The 24,708-nt window shown below is 40.1% G+C and overlaps 2 protein-coding genes across 10 annotated transcripts in view; both read right to left on the reverse strand.

Annotated features, from left to right (window-relative positions):
* The window catches only part of KIDINS220 (kinase D interacting substrate 220), a 50,039-nt gene extending 32,870 nt beyond the window's left edge, over window positions 1-17,169 (reverse strand). For all 9 annotated transcript variants that reach the window (XM_085542169.1, XM_085542168.1, XM_085542167.1 and 6 more), the window contains exons 1-17: window positions 17,051-17,169; window positions 14,461-14,608; window positions 13,499-13,597; window positions 12,827-12,925; window positions 11,259-11,357; window positions 10,248-10,349; window positions 9,680-9,778; window positions 7,987-8,184; window positions 7,190-7,288; window positions 6,266-6,364; window positions 5,927-6,025; window positions 4,939-5,116; window positions 4,390-4,554; window positions 4,039-4,218; window positions 3,545-3,710; window positions 2,510-2,661; window positions 319-608 (exon numbers count right to left, since the gene is read on the reverse strand). In XM_085542169.1, coding sequence (XP_085398295.1) covers window positions 319-608; window positions 2,510-2,661; window positions 3,545-3,710; window positions 4,039-4,218; window positions 4,390-4,554; window positions 4,939-5,116; window positions 5,927-6,025; window positions 6,266-6,364; window positions 7,190-7,288; window positions 7,987-8,184; window positions 9,680-9,778; window positions 10,248-10,349; window positions 11,259-11,357; window positions 12,827-12,925; window positions 13,499-13,597; window positions 14,461-14,568 — 2,232 coding nt within the window. In that variant the 5' untranslated portion in view covers window positions 14,569-14,608; window positions 17,051-17,169. The remainder of the gene's footprint in view (window positions 1-318; window positions 609-2,509; window positions 2,662-3,544; window positions 3,711-4,038; window positions 4,219-4,389; window positions 4,555-4,938; window positions 5,117-5,926; window positions 6,026-6,265; window positions 6,365-7,189; window positions 7,289-7,986; window positions 8,185-9,679; window positions 9,779-10,247; window positions 10,350-11,258; window positions 11,358-12,826; window positions 12,926-13,498; window positions 13,598-14,460; window positions 14,609-17,050) is intronic.
* A 1,312-nt stretch (window positions 17,170-18,481) lies between these two features.
* MBOAT2 (membrane bound glycerophospholipid O-acyltransferase 2) overlaps window positions 18,482-24,708 on the reverse strand; it is a 73,070-nt gene continuing 66,843 nt past the window's right edge. Inside the window, exon 13 of the mRNA XM_015859410.3 lies at window positions 18,482-24,708. Within this exon, the coding sequence (XP_015714896.1) occupies window positions 24,486-24,708 (223 nt within the window). The 3' untranslated portion in view covers window positions 18,482-24,485.

The raw sequence follows: 24,708 nt of genomic DNA on the forward strand, positions 1-24,708 counted from the left end.
TTGACAGATTATTACTTAACCCAAAAATACTTTGTTACATTTATAAAAATCAGCGCTTATAAAATCTGAAAACCCTCCCAGAAGTGCAAGAGTCCTAAATACCTCTCTTCCAAACCATTTGTTCTTCTAGTTGCATTGAAACGTACAGCAGCACAGCATTTTCTGCTTTGAAGTAACAAATCACCCATGGGCTTGGTTGTTCACCTTTAGAATGTTTAAGGAGTTATTCTTTCTAGTCTCACCATCTAAAGCAAGCTCTTAGTAAGTTGGGGGGGCTGGGTCCATTTCTTTCAGTGGCTAATTCAAAGAAACACTTACCTTCATGAATCCCTCACTTTTCAGCTTGTGAAGCTTGGAGGCAGCGTGGTGAAGACGTTTTCTTTGAGAATTCAAAACTGAATCCATCACTTGCCACCATGTGCGACAATTCAAGATAAAGGCCAAGCCAACAACACATGTAACTGATATAAGAATAGCATTCACTGTCATGTTTGTTGGCTCTACATTAAAAATGGCCAGCAGGGCAATCGCAGAAACAACACAGGACAATATGAACAGGAAAATCACAAAGGATGGGAGACAGCATGTTTTCTTCCATTTCTTTTTACCTAGAAAACAAGTATTTGCTGTTACAATGAACATAAGATGTCATCACAGGTGAATTCATAATATATTAACTTGTGTAAATACAATAATTTGCACCAAAGGTCAGTGTACTTTTACTGCTCAGTTACAAAAGTTAAAAAAAAAAATCACCTAAATTTGCTAAAAATCTTGGAAATCATAAAGCAGAGATTTCTTTAGTCTTCTGAATGTTTCAAGAAATCCACACTGGATTGAAACGACCTTCATTAAGCAGCTTCACACCAATGATATCACCCCTTTTATCACATCCCTCACTTAAGTGTATTTCTACACGTTGTAGGCAAACAGTGAAGTAACTAGCTGGTTTTCAACAGAAATACGATCCTTAGGTAACCTGACAGCATTTTCATTGGAGAAATGACTCAAAAATGCAAGCCACAATTTGAGATGGCAGCCCTAGGTTTACCCTTTCCTGAATGCTAACACTTCTACAGGGCAAACAAAGAGCAGATGGATCACAAGAGCCTCAAAGAATACAACCTGACTTACATAGGACTGATAAGAAAGAGACAACAGAATATTGCAGTCGTTGGATTAGCAGACCTAAGAATTTAAGGAACGGGCTTTTTCTTTGTTTTAATCAAAGTAGCAGCTTCTGCCTTTGGGAAATGTACAAGCAGAGAAATTCAACACTTGTCCATGTCAAAAAGAGAGAATACAGTAATAGTCTAACTGAAAATGATGAAAGCAAAAAATCAATATTTGAACTTCAATGAAAAAAAGCTACTCTGAAAGAATTTCAAACCACATATGATACCTCAGACCAGGGTTTAAGCTGGAAAGGTCTTTCCCATTACTGCCATAAGATGACAGACAGGTCTGTGATGCAGTACAAAGCAACAGAAATGCACAATGACAGGACTGAAGGGTAAGAAACGAAGAATAAAGGCTCAGATAAAGATGTCTAGAAGTGAATATAAGTCGGGATGTAATTCTCCTCTAAACAGAAAGAGACAGAAATGGATTACAGGGAGATTTACAAATCAACAAAGAAATGGCAACTGAATATCTGTGAGTGTAGAGACATAACAGACATTAAAGATAAGGAAAACCATATGGAATGTCTATAAACATCAGGAGACAAGAAGAGGTGGTTGTAAGATCATCAAATACAGAATTAGAAAGAGCACAAGAAGGCAGCAGGGCCAAGAAACACAAGACAAAGCTAGGACAGGTGAAGGGGAATGGGCAATTACTATGGTTTATCACAAGAACCAGCACTAAATCAAACCTCGCTTCCAGAGAAACTACAGCACCGTAAAAGCTGAAGTTAATGAGAACTTCAAGGAAGGAGACAAACTAGAAAATGCCTAATACAGCAAATAAGGGAGAAAAAAAATCCACGGAACAGCTTGATAAAGAACATACAATGAATTTAAGAAAAAATAATGAAGAGCAAGTTCTGTTTGGCACACAGGATGCGCTTTGGACTCTGAAGAATATAAGTGGGACAAAAATTGGCATCCCACAGATTCCTCAACGTGTGATCAGTTCAAGTCTACCTGAGGAGTAACTGACCGAAACTAAACTTAAAGCAGAAATTAGTTCTATAAAAAAAAGTCCCCTTTACCTCACAACACCACACACGGTTCTGCTTATTTTTTTTCAGCACTCTGCAGATGGGACAGAAAAAGTTTCTCCCGCTTGGATCAAGTAAGAATACTTCATTTCATCTCACCGCATTTGTTAATACAAATCAAGATAAACAAAACAGAGCATTTTTCTCTCCAAGACAATGAAAAGAAATTCCCTTTCTGCATGATTACAGCACTTTCTAAAAAGAGCTTCTAATGCGAGGAACAGAACCCCTAATAACGGTGCATTGAAATGGTATAATCAGAAATGCCACTCAGGTAATAAAAACCTTGTGTATCTTCTGTCTTGAAAACTCGAAATAGCCTTGTTGCTAAGAAACCAAATTCTCTTTCACATGCATCAGAGAGGGTAGCAATCATCTCAGCCAGCGAAGTCTCTCCACCTACACTGGACAGTCTATTGTAGTCCGTGAACAAAAATCTGAAAGAGAAAAAAAAAGCCATCCATGTTATTTACTTTAGAAAGCTTCAAGTAGTTTTAGACCACCGAGGCAAAAATCTTCCCACGTATCAGTAGCTGAAAGATTTCTTTTATTTGGTTTTCCACCCATGTGGGAAAACATCTAGAATCCTTTTTTTTTTTTTGCAATCTCTAACATAAAATTACATATTTATCCCATTATCAACTTTTTTGGCTCACTTCCTATCCTAAAACTTAGATAAGAATAATGGTACCTCAGACAACAGTACAAAGACATCTTCACGAACCCAAAGCATGAAGTCAACAAGTACCTTCAAGTATTTATGGTAGATCAAAAAACATACAGAAGAACACCACATAAAAGCACCACTGGGCTAAAATAACAGCTTCTAAATGACAGCAGTATACAAAACCACAAAACACAGTCTAATTTTTTTCTTGCTTACAATAAGCTTTGAGCAGCTTGATGCTCTACTTGCAAGAAAAGAAAAAAAGTCTTTAAAAGATCCTAACAATAATAACCAGTGAAATAAGCATTAAGCATAATTCTCTGGTATAGCTCACTACAACCTTCTTACTTTCTTTGTCACAACTTAATTAAAAACAAAACAACAAAAAAAACCACAAGAAAACAACCTCACACCACCACCAAGATCAGAACCTTTCACAGACTTTGGCACAGAGTAGCAACAGTAATTTGACAGAGCCGTTTCTTGATCTTTACAAACACAAGAATTTACTTGCATCAGCCTTTATGGCTGCTGTTCTCCAAACAGGATTCATAACAGTTTTTCACAGGACAGCATACATACATATAAACGCAAGCAGTCTGGAAAGTGTCAGAGCAAACATGATTCATTCAGGACTAAGTGAAATAACCAACCTCACAGGTAAAGCTTTAGTGGTTTGCTCTGGTAACTCTGGTGGGTTTACGAACATGAGTTTGAGAAGCAACTCTAAGTATCCAATGTGCCTTGCCAGTCTTGTACTTAGTACCCAGGCCCAGTTCCAGCTCTCACCTTCTCTTCGACCACCGAAATAAATTACAGCTAGAAGAAGGAAAAATAAGTTCGTTTTAGTCAATATTCACAACTGAATGGAATCATGAAGCTCATGTAGATATAGAGTGAAGTTTAATGAACGTCAACAGAAATGAGAAAGATAATAGCAACACAGTGAAGCTAATATGCATGTCTGTTTTCAAGGTCATCTTCTCACGAAGTACACACAAAACACAAGGAAAGTGTTAAAGAAGGTCTTACTTTCTACAAAGTCAGTTTTGTTTCCTAAAACAAAGTTTGTCCACAAAACAAAAGCCAATTCTAAGAATAGGCATTTAGCAAAAGCCATCAGAAACTTCACACAAAACAGACTTACTGAAGAAAATGTAGAGCACTGCTAATAAGCTGAGTGACACTGCTATTCCGAGCTTTGCATCCACTGTGAAAGCAAGCAATAAACCCAAACCTCCACAGAGCAAAAGTGTGAGGAACACAATCAGCCAGGAAAACTGAAACAGAGGTTCAATCTGCTGTCCTGCAAAAGTCTTCATTTCATCTGAAAAACAAAAGCCAGTAAACATGTTAATCCATTCTAGACCAAAAAGCACAGAAATTATTATGAAGATCCCCACGTAATGAAGTGGCTGCTGCAAAAACTATTAACGCCTATGTGATCATTTCCATAGGTGTATCTGAACTCATGGGAAATGCCCACATCAAATTTTACCTTCTAGTTTCTTGAGCAGGAAAGATTTTCCACTTCCCCACTGAGCATATAAACCCACACAAATAGGTGGCTGCATGGTTGGTTCACTCAGAATATCTGCCAAAGCACTGCTGTACAGATCATAACCCAGCATGTCGCCATCAGATTCCGTGGGAGACAAGTGTCCTGTAAGATAAATACTGTGTTATAGAGCTGTGTTTTAAGAAATCCTATCAGTATGACAATCCTGATACATAAAATGATGACAGGTTTACCTATATTTGTATGTATAAACCTCTCATATATTAGTGTTATTAACACCGGATTATTACTGTTGCATTCTTGTTTGAAGGAACACTGATTATCTATATAAATGTTAAGCAATTAACAAAGCTATTAAAGCTTACTACAAATTGTCCAACAAAATCACAGCAATTGAAAGAAAACTCTTACATAACCAAGATTTAAGTAAAAATGATTAACAGAAATGGCGTAGCATCTGATGTCACAGTACAAGAGTTAAAATTAAAAGGCATGTTTGACCACTGTTAGACCAATACTTTCACTTACTAGCTCCAAATATCTGCGTTAAAATACTCTTCTGGTGGCTGCAGTCAATGTTGTAAGGTGTTTCTCCTGCTTTGTTGGGTCTATAAAGCAATCTACCATCTTTTGGGTTTCGCAAGAGTAGTTCAGCAAGTTTACGGCTTCTTCCCCGAATAGCGATATGAAGTGGGGTATCTCCTTTCTGCAGTTCAGTTAAAAAGAAAAAAACAAAAGCTAGTACCATCCAACATGAATTCATAAGATGAAAAGGCAAAGAATCAGAGAATCCTTTAGGTTGGAAAAGATCTTCAGGATTATTACTTTCGACCTCAAATCTGACCTATTAAGTCCCACCACATAGAAAATCTGTTCCATATCCCCTCAAGTGCATTATTTACTTGCAATACATCTTAAGGAATTCTTCATAGCATTAAACCTTACAGCCGGCTTTTTTCCCCCCTTGAAAAAAATATTCTATAAGTTTGAAAAGGCAAAGGCCCAATAATGCAAAAGTTCAGGCATTATCTTCTTTCAGCATTCACAGAACTGCTGTCTCTATTCAGAAACAAGAGACCGCTAGCAAATTCAGAGACCTTTATAGAATAAGAGATTCTCGACAGCAAAATTACTTCAGTGTCTGCACAGATCTCTCAAAAAAGCTTCAGAGTAAAAGCTGCCTTATTATACCTAATTACAGTATCAAATAAATACTCCTGTACTTAAGAGGTTTACCAAAGAGGTCAGTAAGAAATTACTGTTATTCATCTTTGGCCCTGCTTTGTTTAGTGGCTAATAATCAAAATAAAAAATGACTGACAATTAACCATATCTTCACTCTTTTTTGAGCATGTTAAGAGTCAGTAATTCTTATTCCTGACACAGAAACATCTCCATTCACATGCCTGAAATAAAACCTCTTCCTGTTTTAGCCTCGACAGTTCACTATAAAATCGGTTGCAAAACTAAAATGATTAAATATACTGAAGTAAATGAACAAATAAATATTCCTTACCTTGTCTACAGCAGAGACCTTTGCTCCTTTGTCCAGAAGAAGCTCTACTATTTCAATATTTCTCATCTTGGTTGCCTTGATAAGTGGTGTCTCTCCATCCTGAAAGTAAAAGCAAAGCCTAACTTAAAAAAGAAACAAACACACACTAAACCTTCCTTAACATCACTGAAAAGAAGTTCTGTATTTCAGAAAGAAGGAAAAAATAAGCTATTTATTAGAAACAGCACATAACATATTCATAGTTCACCAAAACTGAACTTGGTATTATGATCTTAACATTATGCAGGGATGGAGAGAAGATGTTAAAGCAAATCATGCTCTCAAAACTCTTATACTCACCTTTGTATATGTTTCAGTATCAGGGTTGCACTGCAAGATGTCCCTCACCATTGTAGCATTTCCTTTCTCAACTGCCCAATACAAAGCAGTTTTATTATCCTAAAAAGGAAGAAGAAAAAAAAAAGTAGCACTTTAGCACAAATCAATTCATTTCAAAACCAATATATAAAATGCAATCACTATACTTTCTATCTGCTTAGGGTCTCCCCTAAGCTCCCAGAGTCATCCACGGGGATGGAGCACAAAGAACACACTGCTGGGAAGCCAGGCAGAACTCAGCAATCCTTCCACAACACAACAAAACAAAGCAAGCCAAACCTAAAATAAAAGTTAAGTGCTGAGCTCAGCTAAGAGAGATTTTGGATGAGTATAAACAGAATCCCATACAAAGGACAAAAACAGAAGGGAAGGGCAGGTAGAAATTACAGAATCCACTGACAATAACTGCTTATTGCAGCAAGGAAGTTTGTTAAAGAGGGAACCAACCAAATACAGGGATAAAACAGGCTTAACACTACTGACAACAGGGGTACCATACCAACGTAATATTAGTGTTAAAAGTATCAGGTATTCTAACATTAGATGTATTAAAATACTTCACTATTTTAAATCTGTTTAAACCTTTACTTTACTAGCAGTGCCGGTGCAATAAGTTCTGCTTAAACCCTTTGCTTTTCAACCATTATACAGAGTAACTAAAAAATGCTGCTTAGCATATCATTACAGTTACATATACTCTCTATCTTTAGAACTGCCCTGCAACATGACATTTTTAACACTTAATGGGAAACTCAGTTCCCTATAGAGAAGAATTTGAAAAGTTTTTTAAAGCCCTGATTTTAGATACACATAATTATAATTATTTGATATCCAGATTCACATCCTATTTAAGAAGAACGTGAACATTTACACTGATGTACTTACCTGACCTCTGATGTCTATATCAGCATACTTATGGAGCAGGGCCCTCACAATTTCAACATGACCTCCTCTAACAGCCCCAATCAGCACTGTGTCTCCACTCTGGATAAGATGAGAAAGAATACTGAAGGTGAATTAACTTTATTTAGCAAAAAGAAAGACAACATGGAAAAAAAATTACAGCTTCCAAGGAGACATTGTACCCATGCACTCATTAAAAGAAAGATGAAAAAACAAATAAACCCCAACAGCCAAAACAAAACTTTCAATCTGGTTGAAAAGAGGTGAAGTATTACAGGCTCATAGGCAAAACAATCATCCAAGAAACACAGATCCATCTTATAAAAGCCCGAACTACTAATGGGGAGGAAAAAGATCAGCTGTTCTCTATGTTCATAAGACAACTAACACAGTAATCACAGAATCACAGAATAGTTTGGGTTGGAAGTGACCTTTAAGATCATCCAGTTCCAATCCCCTGCTATTGGCAGGGAAAGAGAGGGGAGACACTGAAAGAAATCTATTATTATTTCCAGTATCCCCACTGATTTACTACTTTAATACCATGATCATTAATATTAACATACAAAAAAAAACACACCAAAAGCTGCACACCAGCCCAAAGTTTGAGTAGTTTCATTTTAAGAGGTGATTATTTTATTTCCTCTCTCAGCAGCATTTGCCACAGCTGTAACACTGCAATACACGGAAATACCTCTAGGTGGCAGAAACGTTAAAAAACGTACCCACAAATTTGCATGCCATACACTGGTATTTAAACGGTAGGAAGGTTTACTCACTCTGTCAGGAATATTCACGTAAGTTCCAGCATCAAGAAGATCCTGCACGATTTCAGTATGCCCTTCCTTTGAGGCAATCATCAGAGCTGTATTCCCATCTTTATCGGTTAAGTTCACATTTGGGTTCCTTTTCAGTATTTCCTTCACAGAGTCCGTGTAGCCACCCTTAACTGCTACAATGAGTGCAGTCATAGAATTCTGCAAACAAACAAATAGAGCAGATTTTGTTTTACAGTCAATATAGGAACCATCACTGTCAGTTTAAATAACAGAATACCCAATGATACATCCGTTTTAGGCATCCAAAAGTTTCTCTAGCTTTACATTATGAAGTTCATACACCATGCTTATGCTTTCTACTATCAAATAAAAAGCTAAAATGGGAAGAGGAAGAAGGAAAGAGGCATTAACGCTACAACAAGAAAACATTTTAAATGCAAATGGAAAAGTTCAACTCAATTGAACTCCTGAATGTCCTAGGCACTGTGCAATCATATTGCTGTCATAGGAGAACTTCCTATTACCACAGAATCATAGAATCACTAAGGTTGAAAGAGACCTCCAAGATCATCCAGTCCAACTGTCCACCCACCACCAATATTTCTCCACTAAACCACGTCCCTCAGTACATCTAAATGTTTCTTGAAAACCTCCTGGGATGGTAACTCCACCATCTCCCCAGGCAGTCCATTCCAGCACCTGAGCACTCTCGGTGCAGAAATTTTTCCTAACATCCAACCTGAATCTCCCATGGTATAACCTGAGGGAATTCCCTCTCATCCTATTGCTAGTTACACAGTAGAAGAGGCCGACCTCCACCTCTTCACAGCCTCCCTTCAGGTAGTTGTAGAGGGCTGTAAGGTCACCCCTGAACCTCCTCTTCTCCACACTAAACAATCCCAGTTCTCTCTACCACCCCACACAGAACTTGTCCTCCAGACCCCTCAGAGCTTTGTTGCCCTCTCTCGACCATACTTCAAGGCCTCCATGTCTTTTTTGTAGTGAGGAACCCAAAACTAAACACATACTCAAGGTGCAGCTTCACCAGGGCTGAGTGCAGAGGGATGATCACCTCCCTGCTCCTGCTGGCAATGCTGTTTCTTACACAGGCCAGGAAGCCATTGGTCTTCTTGGCCATCTGGGCACACTGCTGGCTCATGTTCAGACGAGTTATTGATCAACAGCCCCAGGTCCATTTCCCCCTCAGTCTTTCCAGGCACTCTGCTCTTAACTTGTAGTCTTGCCTGGGGTTACTGTGGCCAAACTGCAGGATCCAGCACTTGGTCCCGGTCGAAATCCATCCCATTTTATTTACTGTCAATGTGTCAACACCGCTTAGAAAGAGTTGGGTTTTTGATTGTTTTTCACACGAACTTCAGAAATAATCAAATATCAAAAGCTGTCCTACATTAATTTCCATTCCAATTTACTTAGTTTGAATCAGTATTTTCAATTATTTGTTATTTAAGTTGCTAGATAATGGAATCTGCTTCAATTAGAAATAAAACAGCACGCGGCTGAAACCTAAAAACAAACAGCCAACCCTGACTTCTGAAAAGTTGTAACTGTCACTATTATGTTCATATGAGGTGCACTGAGTTACATTTCTTTGTGTTTGTAAACATCTGGATGTATGTTAATAGCACAGATGTATGTGCCTCCATCTTTCACTGGAAAACAAGCAGTTACTTACAGCTCCTTCTTGATCAACATCAGCTCCCATTTGCAGCAAGTATTTCACACAGTCCAAATGGCCTTTCCTAGCTGCCCAGACCAGGGGGGTGGTTCCATACTGCAAAAGTATTGCAAAGCATTCTGTCGTACTCAGTATCTTCTACATTTTAGTACTCATCCTATAATTCAGTCATTTACCATTACAGAGATACAACTTCATTTTAAAAATTAATATATGAATATGAAAAGCCACTAACTTTTATTTTCTTTAAGATTCTAGCAATAAAAGCTATTAGTCTACACAACCAACGGCTTAAAGAACAGAAATATGTTCCACTGAAACAAGGGCTCACAGCCATCTTCAGCATCCTATGAAAGAACTTCCTGCGTTTATCATGACTTACTCAAGTACATTAATTCCAGTCTCATGGGCAAAATATAGCTTCAAGCATTAAGCTACTTGACACAGTTTTATATATATTTAAACTACAGTTATTTTAAGATATTACATGCAAACAACTCAATTCACTTTCACAAGAAATGTACCAATCATTAAAAAAAAAGAGTATTACAGAAACATCACTTACTTTGTCAGAGCAGTTCACTTTAGCTCCATGCTGCAGTAAGAGATGTACTATATCTGAGTGACCCCGTCCTGCTGCCCAAATAATTGGATAAACACTGTATTGCTTGAAAGATAAAGAATATAGGATGAACCACAGGAAATAATACTGCTCGTCATTTCTCAAACACAGCATTGATCACAGTATTGCAGGAGGCGATGAACACACAGGAGAAGGGACATACAGAATTAAACCTAGTAACATATAATGTTTCCTAGCACATTGTCTAGATGATTACAATTTTGTAACTCCATAAACAAGGCTTAAAAATTCACATTCACATTTGTAATGTAAGAGAAAAATCAAAACAGTTATGCGTTATCCTTAAGTATCAAAATCAAGGCTGCAGATAACTGTGCCATGCAGAAGCTCCGTACTCAAAGAAGAATCAGAATGGGACACAGTCAGAAAGAGAAGTGGCTACAGGTTTCCCCTTCAGTGGTCACTACTGCATCAGCCACCAACTTGCTTATGCTGTCAGCTCTCTGTTACCACAAATGTTAAGGTATCACCTGTCAAAATGCATGTTTGTTTTTATAAAAACACAAGTTGAAACAAATCTCAAAATCCTATCTACATAATCTGTCTCAGAATTATGGCACACAGTTCTATGATCACTCGGTAACTAATGGAACAATTAAAACAAATTGTTTCTCACCTGCACGGATTAGTTACCTCATTAACTTATACAGATGCAGAAAAATGACAGCTGTTATGCAAGATAACATACACTACTGGTTTCTTCTATTATCTCCTCTCCTGCTGATTTGAATCTTACTAAGAGGTACTCATTTAATTACTTTAATCAAAAAACAGTGGCTGTCACACAAAATCAAAACAATCACTTCCATTAATAAAGCACAATGATGTTATATTGACAAAGACGCTAATCAAGGTAAGATTAGGATAGGATTCCAGATTTTAAACATCTTGCTGGGAGATGGAAAATAGATGGTTCTTAAGGCAAACACTTACCATGCCAGTGATGTTTGGATTTGCTCCTTTCTCAAGCAGCAGCTTAGCTACTTCAGTACGGCCTTTATACGAGGCCCACATCAGAGCAGTCCATCCTCCCTGGCAAGCACAATTCAAACAGACACCATCATTGATAAATACTCTTTAGAAACTTAATTGTAGACTGTTACTTAATTTGTTATTCTTCAAGTGCAAAACATAACAAGGACTGACTACACAATCTTATAAACCCACTTACGTAATGAATGCATGTGTGCAAATACTAATTCCCTGCTGAATGCAAAGCCTGGCAGAATACTGCACCCTAAACATGACTGAATTTCCTGTAAACACATAATTCAGACATCAAGTGCATCCAAACCAATGACTAGACAAAACAAAAAGAAAGTTTTGCCTTAAAACTAAAGGCAATTAACTTGAAGTAATTATTCTTCACTTGTCTAACAGATACCTACACGTTCTAAGCAAAGTAACAATGTAATTACTCCTTCCTTCCTGACGGATGCCATATATCCTTATTAAGGAGAAATTACGAGCAATTAGCTCCAAACCTCACAGATGTGGTTATTTTAGTTTGTAAGCATGGAAACAAAGAGAATCATAGAATCACAAGGTTGGAAAGGACCTGAAGGATCATCTAGTCCAACCGTCCTCCCTTTACCATACCTACAGAAAACCCCTAAACCAGATCTCCCTATCCAGATTCTTCTTGAACACTGCCAGTTATGGTAACTCCACCACCTCCCTGGGCAGCCATTCCAGTGCCCGACCACTCTCTGAGAAAAAAAGAGGTTTCATCATCTCAGGCATGCGTTAGGGCAGGTAACCAAAGCTAACTTTAAAACAATTGTGTGCCTCTGTTAATTATAAGCATAATTTTTATTACTCTCTAATACTTATTTTCAAGGTCTCTCTCAGACTGACATGGGCCTAGAAACAGTGCTTGCCAACCAGACGTGACCAGCATTACAATACTAGGAAAAAGGATGACATGGCAGCACGCCACAGTCTTCAGAGTGAAACTGCAGTTAAGGGAAGCACTTGAAGTCTCTTAGTGGTTTCCTAATTTAAGCAGAACAAAATTAGTTCTGAGTGATACCCAGCTTTTTCTTCTGTCAACAGAGAAGTTTGTAGCTCTACAAAGTAGCAACCAAGCAATCTAACACACAAACAAATTCCCCAATTCATTATGTGGGCTGGACTGTAACACTCACATATAAAATTGAGCAAGATCAGTGAAATCAAGTGCCAGCATATTGGGGACAAGGATTTCTAGATGGGTAATCACAGCTGAACAGATTAAAAGCATATACAACAAGGCAGCTTCTGAAAAGGAGTAACATTTAAAAAAATACTAACCAAGGAATAGTAAGAGAGACACAAGAAAACCACTGTGATACTGTGAGAACAGTATTTAAGCCTTTTCCATTGTAGCAGCACTGATACAATACACAATAAACGAATAAAAGATGGGTATGTTTTTAATAAACTGAACATTTCTATGTCACTAAATTGTTCTTGTCACCAAAACACACAATCTGTCAGTTTTACACCAGGACAAGACATACCAAATCCCTGTGCTCCAAATTGACTCCATAACTGAGAAGTTCTGCTACGATGGCTGTGTGTCCTTCTTTAGCTGCTGAAATAAGAGCTGTCCAGTTATCCTAAAGAAGGAAAAATAGTAAGTCATATTTAGTACTACAATACTGTCATAATACTACAAGACTATAACAATTACTACCTGCTACTTCAGGTGGCTGCAGGTCCCCTTTTCTACTTGTCTCTGTTCTGGCTTTCAAGTGAAATAATCCTTAACCTAAACTCTCCCTCAATAGTTATTGAGAAACAAAAAACAAAGTACAAGCCTGACAGACCACATCACTAATGCCACAGGAAAAATCACTTGGATATTAATTCTTTGTTGCTGCAACATTTCTCTGTTTCACCTATTCTGATTCCAATGACAGCCAACAGTATCAATGTAAATCCTTTTTACAGTACTAATTCCCTACAAAAAAAATCAGCAGCAGCATTCAGCACAGACTCTAAGATACTTAAAACATCTTAGAAATCAAGGGATGTAATTTGAGAAATACTGAGACAGATAAAACTTTGCTTACATATCATTTTCTATCATCTCTTCTTCCCGTCCCCTCAACATTCATCAGGACACCTTTCCTTTGCCTGACTTGAACCCTCTGTCGTTAGGTACTGCAACATACAGTGCTAGTACTCACCGCATCCTCCAAGTTGCAATTAGCTCCCTTCTTGAGAAGCTCCTGGACAATTTCTAAATTGCCTTGCTCAGCAGCCAACATGAGTGGAGTCTGGCCATTCTGAAATTAAAACGACATGCAAAAAGTGATGCAATGAGAAGTGACACAAATTATGCATATATACTAAAAAATAAAAGCCCAGAACTACAGAAGATGATGAAGTTCAGATCCCAGTTTTTAACTGTCAGTGAGAAGTAGTGGAAAGGCCTGTTTCTCCAAAGCTCACCCTCAGGCAAGTCACTGCTGCCAGGAAGGTCCTGGCACGGATAAGCCTTGGCTCACCAGCAGTCTTTACAGACATGCCCCCCTGGGGCTGGCAGGCAATCTGTTCTGTTTTTACACAACTCCTGGGAGAGGGAAGAGAAGGTCTTGGCAAGTCCAAAACTAGAAACAGAATTGCACTCAGTGCTGCTGAATTACCCTCCTTACGGGTTTGAAACTGATGCAGACCATGCCTGGGTCCAGAAATTACCTTCTCCAATGCAAAGATATCAGAAGAAACACTTTCAAGCACCGGAACACTGTTGTGAGGGGCTGCAGCACTTCCATCCTTAGCACCAGATTTCTCTCTAAGTTCCTGAGCACCTTGACCTAACCATTAAGTGAGCTCAATTATGAGGTACACATAACTGCCTCTGTGAACTAAGAAACAATTCCCAGCTGCAGATATCATCTCCATCTACAAAGTAAGGATGGATCCGCATTTTCCAGCTCAGAGGCAAACTGAGAAAACAATTACAACGAAGGATGATGAAGAGCTCACAGACACTAAACACTGTGTGCTCAGCCTGTACAAAAGTAAGCAAACAGCTGATAATAAAGCTGACATTGTTATATTTACTAGTGCGGTCTCACTGATTATACTTGTTCCTTAATAAAATAAAAGCTGCAGTATGGCATAACATTCACAAAAACCATCTCACCTCATTTCTCTCATCTACGTCCCTGCACTTCTCCAGCAGTGCTTTCAGAGCAGGAACATTGCCTTCTTCTGCATAGGTCAGCAGACTCTGACTCATCAGACTCGCCATCTTCACACAGTACTTAGAATGTTCCTGTAACAAAGTTTACCTGTATTATAAAAAAAATAATAATAAAATAGCTGTGAGTAAAGGCTGTGAGTTAATTCTAACGTTAGAAAACACAGATTGTTCATGTCAATATAGTTGTGTACTAAGCCCCATTATTCCCCTAAACAGAACACTTGAGAGATTAAATATGCTGTGCAACAAAAGTTACCCTATTTTTTATGTACTGACCAAATGGGAACTATGAATACAATGCACAGTAGTCTTTCACGCACATAAATGTTTCTGTATACAGAACACTGGGAATACCTGTGCAGGCTACAGATACACTTGTCATGTACAGCGCAACCTTTATGGAGATAAGCAGAGCAAGGAGACAACTCAACATTATGAAATTAGTGATAATAATCTGAATGACAGCCATACAGGACTTTGCAGAGCACCATTTATCAAGCAAGTTGTCAGCCCAGACAAGCCTGCATGTGACTGAATGTTGTCAACTTCCTATTCAATGTGACACAGCTTCTGCTGACTGACACGCTAACACATAACATGGGAGAGCGCTCTTGGTTAAGACACAGCGCTAAGGAACAGAAGACTTGCTGTGAAGCTACATAAACTGTAGGCAAAGCAGAACAAAGGGAGAAGAGAGGAGAAGCAGGAATGTAAATCACACCCTTAAACCCAGGCTGCAATTTCAGGAACAAATTCCAAAGCAGATTTAGGCACCTGAGCTCTCCATGCTCCAGACTTCCACACGCCAAGCAAAATACATGAACCAAACGGTGTGACTCAGACACTATTTAAGACCCAAACCTCAAACCTGTTCCAAAAAAGCCCAAACTTGGCACACAACAACCAGCAAGTTTCCATATAGGCCCTGTACAAACACACACAGCCCCTCCCACGTGAAAAGCCAGGAACCAAAAGGTATCTATCTTTTGCCACTGGCTCTCACTCCACTCCACCTTCCACTACTCCTGAGCAGCACCCCAGCTCTCACAGAATCACAGAATGACCCGGGTTGGAAGGGACCTCAAGGATCATGTAGTTCCAACCCCCCTGCCTGGCAGGGCCACCAAACATACACCTTTACTAGATCAGGTTGCCCAGGGCCCCGTCCAACCTGGTCTTGAACACCTCCAAGGACGGGGCATCCACAACCTCCCTGGGCAGCCTGTTCCAGGGCCTGACCACTCTCCTAGTGAAGAACTTCCCCATAACATCCAACCTAAATCTCTTTTAACTCTCTCCAGCAGCCTTAGCTCTCACCCTTATTTCCCACACCCAGTAAACTGAGGAATATGTTTAAAATCACCCACAAAGCACAATCACAACATCTTACAGAGCAAATTATACAATGCATTTGCAGTCAAAGTTCAAACAGTAAATTCTCAGAGGAAAAAAAAGAACTCAGCAGTCCTTCCGCCTCAAAGCAGAGCTCTTTCCCTTCATGTTCCTGCTCTAATGCAGAAAGGCAAAGGCAGCCCTGCCGCCCTACAGATAAGTTCCTGCTCCAGCAATCACTGCTGGAGCTCTGGGTTATCAGGGCTGCACAGCTGCTGCCTCACCTCTGGTGTGAGCCCTCAGGTGCAGCTGAAGCCTCTGGCTCACAGCACAACATGATAAAACACGCACCTGGAGCTGCTTTTGCAAAACCTAATGTTCCTTGTTGCTGAGCTTGGAATGCTCACAGTGCCCAGGGATGGCACAGCTTTCAGACACCGAGAACAAACCAAGAGAGGACAAGATACATTCAAAGCACAGAGGGTCTGGTGAAGGTAACATTTGCACAAGGGTTAAGCCGTTTGGGTTTGGATTAACCAGCTCTCCCCTCCTGTGCTGAAGAACACGTTATCACTGCTTTGGAAAGACTGCAAGAATCTGCTGATTTACAGAAACATTGTCACTCTCAGCTGCATTATCAGTCCTTCAGGACACCTTATTACTTCACATATGTATTTAATAGACATCAGAACGGCTGACGAGCCGGACATTGAGTGACATGACACGATTGATATTTTTAAGTACTCCTTCTATAGGTACTGCCAAGATTTTGCTTAAATATATTAAGTATTTGCTTAAATAATAACCAACCTCCACCACCTCAAACACTCCAGGTGGCTGTCAGTGCTAAATACCGTAGAGCTGGGACTCGTTATTAAAGAGAAAGCAGACTAGAGGTTAAATCCCAAACACCAGCAACAGGATTGACACCTCAGCAGAGAAACTGCTCTGCCTGGAAGGCAGAACGAGAACACAGTGCACAGCGAGGTGTACAAGGGAGAAAAAGAAATCAATTCCTTTGTAAACCAGAAAGCGTTCGGTCCTTCAAAGCACCGCTTCTGTGCAGGGCCCTGCCATGAGATCAGCGGGTACAGCCGCACCTCGGAGGCGGCGCCCCGCGTCTTTGTTTGGCACTCAGAGCCCTCCCGGCCTCTCCCTCCCCCCACACACCGTCCCGCTCCGTCCCGTCCCCGCTCACCACGGAGCCGTTGGTGTTGGCCGTGCGGTGACTCCCCGTCGGAGCGGGCAGTGACAGGGCAGCGGCGCTCCGAGCGCCCTCACCAAGCACCCCCAGCGGCGGCCATCTTGCCTCCCTCTGCCTGCCGCTGCCTGGCGGTCACGTGAAGGGAGACGGCGCCGCCCGCCGCCCTCAGCCGAGCCGTGCCCCTCAATGCGCCCCGGGGCCGGCCCTGCTGAGCCACCAGCGGGCGGAGCTCGAGCCGAACGGCCCTACAGGGCTCGCCCGTTAATAAGCGGTTCTAAACGGATCGTCACGAGGCTCGGAACAGCCTGCCCGGGAGCCATGGAGGGCCTGAGTCACCGCTGGGACTCGGGGCTGCGGCTTCCCGCGCTGCTTCCAGCGGGTCTCATCACCACACGTTCTTTCTGTGTACAAACTGTGTGGTGGCTGTAAAAAGCCATCCCCAGGACATGTTTGGTTACAGAATTCGTTTAGTTCCGTACTGGCCGCAGTAATAACAGCTGCCTCGATGGGCACAGCACAAGATTAAAATTAGGGTGACAAAAAAGCAGTCGGAATCACAGAGTGGTTGGGTTGGAAGGGCCCTCACAGCCCTGCCATGCCCCAAACCAGTACCTAACAGCAGCTCAATGAACAGCCCACAGACTGATGAGTCTTGGTGAAATACTGCTTTAAGTATGAGCAAATTACACAGATGAGTCTTGTTGAAATACTGCTTTAAGTATGAGCAAATTACACCGGCCTTAAAAAGCCTGTTCTGAAGCATTAATACCTGATGAACAGAGGAGAGGGAATGATTCAGTATTAGACAGGAAGTCACGGGAGCAGCACTTGTGTCATAGCGGCATACAATATACCTTCTTTTCCATAATAAACTGTGTTAATCTGCATGGTAAAGAGACTTAAGGTCAAGGAATCTGTATGCTTTAAAATACCATCACCCGCCAACAGCAACTACCATAGCAGAGCCTTCTCAGTGAAGTTTCAAACAGCAAAAGAAGCACAGAAACATAGGACACATTTAATCCTGCTTCTTTGAAGTCAGCAGCTAAAAAAGCAGCTTGTTTAAAACACTGGGGGTTATTTATTAGTTATGAAGCTCCCAGCTGGAAAAAAACAGTGTAGCAGGAAGCTTTGAGATGGAGATTTCCATGTTGTGTAAGTACAGTTCCCAATTAACACGCAGCCAGACTTGTAATTCTTTTTACTGGCTTTAATAGAAAACCAGCACATGTATATATATGTATGTAAGCCCCAGGGAGTAAATGGGATGAAAGCAATGTTTAAGCAGAATACCCCAAGTAACAGTGTGTGTGTGTGTGTAATGTTTGGATCTCTGTAAAGGAGAAGCTGCTTTAAAACACGTGAGACCATTTCTAGCGCTAATTACAAACAGGACGCCAAAGAACTTGGAAAAGCAGGTTGATGTGGCTTTTTTTAACTACAGTTTAATCAGATTTAAAGACACAAATTAGAAAAAGAAAAACATTGATAGGCCAGTTAAAAACACCTTTCAAACAGAAGAGCAGGCTGCGTCTGCAGCACGGCCGGGACAGGTTAGAAATACGTCATTATTAAAAGACCACAATCACAGTGTAACTAACAGCGGTATTGGAATCTTACCGTACACCAACACTTAGTTTATGGATCTGTTGAAAAATAACACTTTTTAAAAAATATATATTTTGGAATAATAAAAATGAAATTCACCAACGACGCGTTATATTCTGAATCAGGAAAGGCAAAGGTAGGAATACTGTAACTATCCACACTTTTAGGGGTGTTTTCTCATCTTAATACACAGGTATCTGGAGGCGTAACTACTGCATTGAGGTAAAACTACTCCCTTGAACGCGTGACCAAGGCAGGAAAGAATGCGGTTCTGTCTTTTATATTCTTAAACCAAATAACTTATTACCACCTCTTTGAACAATTCACCTCGTCCTGCACCATTTTTCATTCCATACGTTTCAAATTCTCTCTCCTAACTGATCTAGAACACATCTGAGGTCTGGGATGTCAGAACGATCACCCAGCTACAGTCGTGTCCCTTTAGACACCTGTCTCAGTACGACACGTCAGAAGATGCTGCAGAGAAACAGTCAACACCACCGGGCAGAAAAGGTAGACAGAAAGAAAATATGTAAAGGTAAACATACAAAAAAGGCAAAATACGTGTAGGCAAATCCTCTGTTTGCTTACTGCCGCAACGTTTGGTTGCATCTTTAATGTGCAGCGTTGCACTATTCTGATTGCAGGTCTCCAGGGACCACGTTTCACTGCTTTTTGTCTCAGATCACATCTCTGCAGTTTGGGAGGAAGGAAGGGAACTGCTGAGTCTGACTAAAGCTTGAACCACAGCTGGTTGTGGGGACATTTAAATGTCAATGTAGTGCAGGCTGTTTGCCTTGGAACGAAAGGGACTGTTTGAGGCCTATTTAGCCAAAAGGTTCATTAGGAGTAAGGTGCCAGGCTCAGTCACTATTAGTAAAGGAAAGGAAAATGTCCTCCAGAAGTGGCCCTGCAATTTCCAACTCTGATTTCAGTCCTTTATCTGCAGCCCAATTTTGTCTGTCTAGTCTACAGCAGAACACCCAAAGTGAAAGCAGCCCTTAACTTTCCACTTGCACTGCAAGCAGTGAATTCTGCTCTTGCTTCTAGAAGTGGAAGCTCAGCACTGCAGGAACACACCAAGCAGGCGCCAGCAGGTGCGGTGTGCATCCAAACCAGGCTCACGTAACTAGCAGTACGGCCTGTGCTACATGTATTTATGCACGCTACAGCTTGCCAGTTCACAAGGTTTATATGGATATGCACAGATCCAGGCAATCTGCAAACATCTAAAACCAAAAGCAGGCCTAAGTCTTTGGACACACACGTAGCTGACTCACAGGACAGGATGAAGTGGCAAAGCTTGCTTTTGAACACTTGTATAGCTCTGAAAGGAGCAAAGTCCTGTTTCAGGTGTTATTTAATGGGGTTGAAAATGGTTGCAGTTGATAGCTAGATTTTATTAAAAGTATATGAAAAGCTGATCTGAAAACATTTTTAAGAAATTTAAAAAATAATCATTATTTAATTTTCACCACGCCAAGCAACTGTTTCAACATGTGCAGCTATAACACAAAGACAATCTGAGGGCTGGAGCACCACCTATATGAAAACAGGCTGAGGGCGCTGGGCTTGTTCAGCCTGCAGAAGAGAAGGCTGCAGGGTGACCTTATTGCAGCCTTCCAGTAACTAAGGGGAACCTATAAACAGGAGGGGGCAACTCTTTGCAAGGGCACATAATGGCAGGACCAGGGGAAATGGTCTTAAGTTGAGGTAGGGAAGATTTAAGTTGGATGTCAGGGGAAATTCTTTACTATGAGAGTGGTGGAACAACTGCCCACAGAGGCTGTGGATGCCCCGTCCCTGGAGGTGTTCAAGGCCAGGTTGGATGGGGCCCTGGGCAGCTTGGTCTAGTATTAAATGGGGAGGTTGGTGGCCTTGCCTACAGCAAGGGGTGGGGCTGGAGCTTCATGATCCTTGAGGTCCCTTCCAACCCGGGCCATTCTGTGAACACAGCAGGGTAGCTCTGCAGATGCCAGGATCTGCTGGTGGTTGTGAAGTGTCTGGGTTAAGACAGCAACACCCATGGCAGTTCAGACAGACCCAGCACAGAGCAGCCACAGCTGCGGCTGCCATAAGCTCCCCTGCCTAGTACTGCTCCAATGGGACACACTTAGAACTGTACAGCCCCTAAAATTATTGTGACCCATGTTTTCATGGATTCTTTCTATCTTTCAAGGCCAATTTAGGAAGCTGAACAAGTGAAAGTTTACACTTAATCAATTGTAACACATTTGTATGTGAAGGTGAGTACCCATCTGACCTTGTATTTAAACAAATTGACTATAATTTGTTTCCTGAGAAAAGTGCAGACTGCTGAAATCACTTTTGATATGAATTTGACAGAAGTTCTCACAGCGCTGTTTGCAAAACCAGATCTCAGCCACAGCAGAAGTTTTACCACTAACTAAATCAGTGCTATTGAGAAGGGGCACAACTACCAAGCGTGTGCCGGACAACTGCCTGTACTGCTTATTCCTGTAGAGGGAAGGGAAGAAGTTGTAAAAACACTTTTTAATATATAACATACTCTACTGGTAAAACTCATATCACAGGTCAGTGCAGAGCACGGAATACACTTAAGATGTCTTTGCAAAGTTGTCTTTGTTGCATTGCTATTAAGAGCACATTAAAATGCGGACCAATCTTTTTACATGATAATAGGCTTTTTGCATGAAAGTATGTTGTCAAATGTCACTTGTTATGTCTATGTGTCACCTTAAGGAACAGCCACAGAAAAATAAGTTTCCTGAAGGACTTTTACATAGCTGTGTAGCTAACAAAGCCTTCCCTAATAGAACAGTAGTAGGCACCACTGAAACTATTCTTTAAACATATATAATACATCTCTTTCATTAATACAGAAGCATTAAAGGTTAAAGAAAGGTAATGCAAGCAAATAGTTACTATCGGGGTGACTACATTTAGTAAATAATATTAATTCATTAAGTGTCTGGATGAACTGTTCACAATAGGCAAACATCTGCAAAGCACCATAATATTATGAATGATATGTTATCTGTGCTGACCTGGAACACAGTAAAGACTTTTACCTTTTGGATATACGTTAAGCGAAAGAATACTTAAAACCAAGTTTCGTTCAGGTCTGAAGCGTGAACGACCCACTCTTTAGGTAGTACTCAAAAGAATTTATGTGCATGAAGAGCAGATTTTGTTTATGAGTACTTCTCTATTCAACAATGATATCTAAAAACTAAACTCAAGGACACTACACGTCAAAAGAAATTCTAGGCAGAACAAAACCGTCCTCATTTTCTTATGCTGCTATTATTTAAGGAATTCAAATCATGAAGAAATAATTGTATTGCACACAGACCCCTGTCACGTCCAATTCTGAAAGCCATCTGTACTCTCTTAACTGTTTCAACTCATATGAAACTTCTGAACAGAACTGGATCTGTGCATTTGCTCATGTTGAAGAGCCAGACTTCTTTCTGGGGTTGCTTACAACTGTTTTCATATTTCTTCATCAAAAATTCATTATCTTTCACTGCACACGTTGGCACTCATGCCAAAAGAAGGAAACAAGAGTACCGGAACATTAATGGAAAATGGCACATCAGAAGTACTGGAATCCAAACCCATTTCTTTGAGTAAATACACAGCCTGCACCAACTAGAAGGGGAATTTAAGTTCAACAGCAGCAAATACGAAAAGAACCAACCCAAAATGTACTCACCTACCAGACTGCAGTTCTGTTTGTTATTTAATGTAAATATTCTTCTAAGAACAGAAAGTCTTTTCTGCTTCTATCTCCAGTAAGGATAAATAAGCATAAAGAAATCAGTGTGCCCTTATTTACAAACAATGGAAGAAAAATTGCTGTTTCTGTTGACAATGGCAGCCCCAAGCAAGGGGAAGCCTACTTGAGTGACCAACATAAGGATTCAGAAATCTCATTTCTTTTTTAAAGATAATACAGCTGTCACTGAAACAATGAACATCCCTGCCTCTCTAAGACTCATTTCACATCCCGTTCCACCTTTCCAAGAGTGCCGGTTAATTAATGCTACCCTACATATACTAAACCAACAAAAAGTAAGTTTTCCTCCTGAAGCTTCAAGTAAGGAGGCAAAGGCGAGATGTAGAATTACTACAGTGCGGTCACAGAGACTTGACTGAGGATTTGGTTTTTGGAGAGTAAACTGGACAAGTATCGTGACTATTCCTGCACGGTAATGTCCCCACAGCTGAGAATGACCACTGCAGTTTCTCTGGAATGCAATACTGACCCTGGAGTGGGAACACTGGCCTCATTAGTGCCAGATGTTTGATCAAACATATCAGGATCAAAATAGTAGGAGAGTTTTGTTACCACTCATTCATAGGTTACTGAACAAGCTGTGTTATTTTTCTCCAGTAGTACTTTATCTTTAAAACCAACACAATGTGTGGATAAGCAGTTTGTGCTTACTAAGAAAAAAAAAGGAAAAAAAAAAAAAGAAAAGAAAGATAGCACAGAATACAAACAATTAAAATGTAGCCCTTTAAAACAGTGCTCCAGCAGTGACCATCATTGCAACAAACAGACAGGAATAGACAGAACCAATTCCCTTGACTTTCTTCCTTAATTCCATATTCTCAAGCATTTCTTTCTTTCATTATTTTACCTACAAGTGCCGTGTAAATCCTGCATCTAAAATTCTAACGTAAAGAAAGACCTTTTCCCCCCAGCTCATACACTTCTTTGCATAAAGGGAAATCAGTGATCAAGCATACAGATCTTGTTCATCACGGTGATTCCATGTTTGACTATGATCTCAATTTTGACATTTTTATACTGCTAACATCATCAGCTTTATACTGCTAGCATCGTCAACTACTGTATGCCTTAAAATGCAAAATTACTTTGTTTTTAAGTACTAAAACCTCTCTTTTTTTGTAAAATAATTATAGAAGAAATATATCTGGTATTTAAGGGTAAAGACAAATTTCCATTGAAGTTCTGGTGCTTGCACGTTGTCTTCAGCATCCTTTGGCTGCCTTTCCTTCTCTAGCTGCAAAGCCCACTCGGTGGTGTTTTGTGTTGTTTTTCTGTACTTGAAATTAAAGGAAACCTAAATTAGAGCTGTGAAGCCCTGGAAAAGGTGAACCTTAAGATGATTTCTTTAGACCTGTTCAGAAGGGCTATGCTTAATGAGATTCTGTCACAGAAAACTAACTATAATTTGGCATCAGTAATGTTTACAGTTCCACAATGTACTGTAACTGTTTGAGATACTTTAAGAAAACCCTCCAAATACTGAGATGCTTATTGCAATTCCCTTTTAGAGAAGAGGTTCAAAAACCATCCAATGACTTTGCATTTCATATTTAGAGCTTCTTTATAGCATATAGTATTAAATATTTGAAATACTTTCCACAAAAGCGGACTCGAAAATACCACTTAGAAACAATGTTTCAGTAAATAGAGGGTTTAAGGCAAGTCATTCATTTGGAAAAATTAATTTCCATTTGTTAATCCTAGGTTGACACGATTTCATTTCACCCCGTCAGTGCCTTGGGATACACAACGTACATTCAGCAAAGGGCACACATATGACCCTATGGACATACGCTGCAAGTCCTGAGTGCCCATTGAAATAACGGTAATATCTTCATATAAGGCGTGACCCACCGGGACATGGCATGGGAGGGGTTAATCTGTTTTGTTTCCAGTCTTGCTATTGTATGTGATTTTCCTAGGTAATGCATTCTTTTCATACTAAACATCTTTGCAAACAAATACAAACCCCTTTAAAAGGTGCTAAAAATGGGTTTCTGAAAACATACAAAATATATCGATCATAATATTCCTCAATCACTGCTTTAGTGCTTGATATCTGCAGGTTATTTCTTCTCTCTGACTGAAACTATTATTTGTTGTGGAATAACTGTTCTTTTGCAAAAGATTTTCTTCTTCTAGTTTTTTGGACCACACTGGCTGGATGCTTTCATGCTTTTTATTTCCTTTTTGAGTTCTTTTCAATGGAAATACCAACAGCACCAGGATGCTGGCGATATGAAGACAGAAATAGCAGGAG

This window comes from Coturnix japonica, chromosome 3 (genome assembly GCF_054131305.1).
Source record: "Coturnix japonica strain WE chromosome 3, WE-NBRP24, whole genome shotgun sequence".
NCBI classification, from domain to species: Eukaryota; Metazoa; Chordata; class Aves; order Galliformes; family Phasianidae; genus Coturnix; species Coturnix japonica.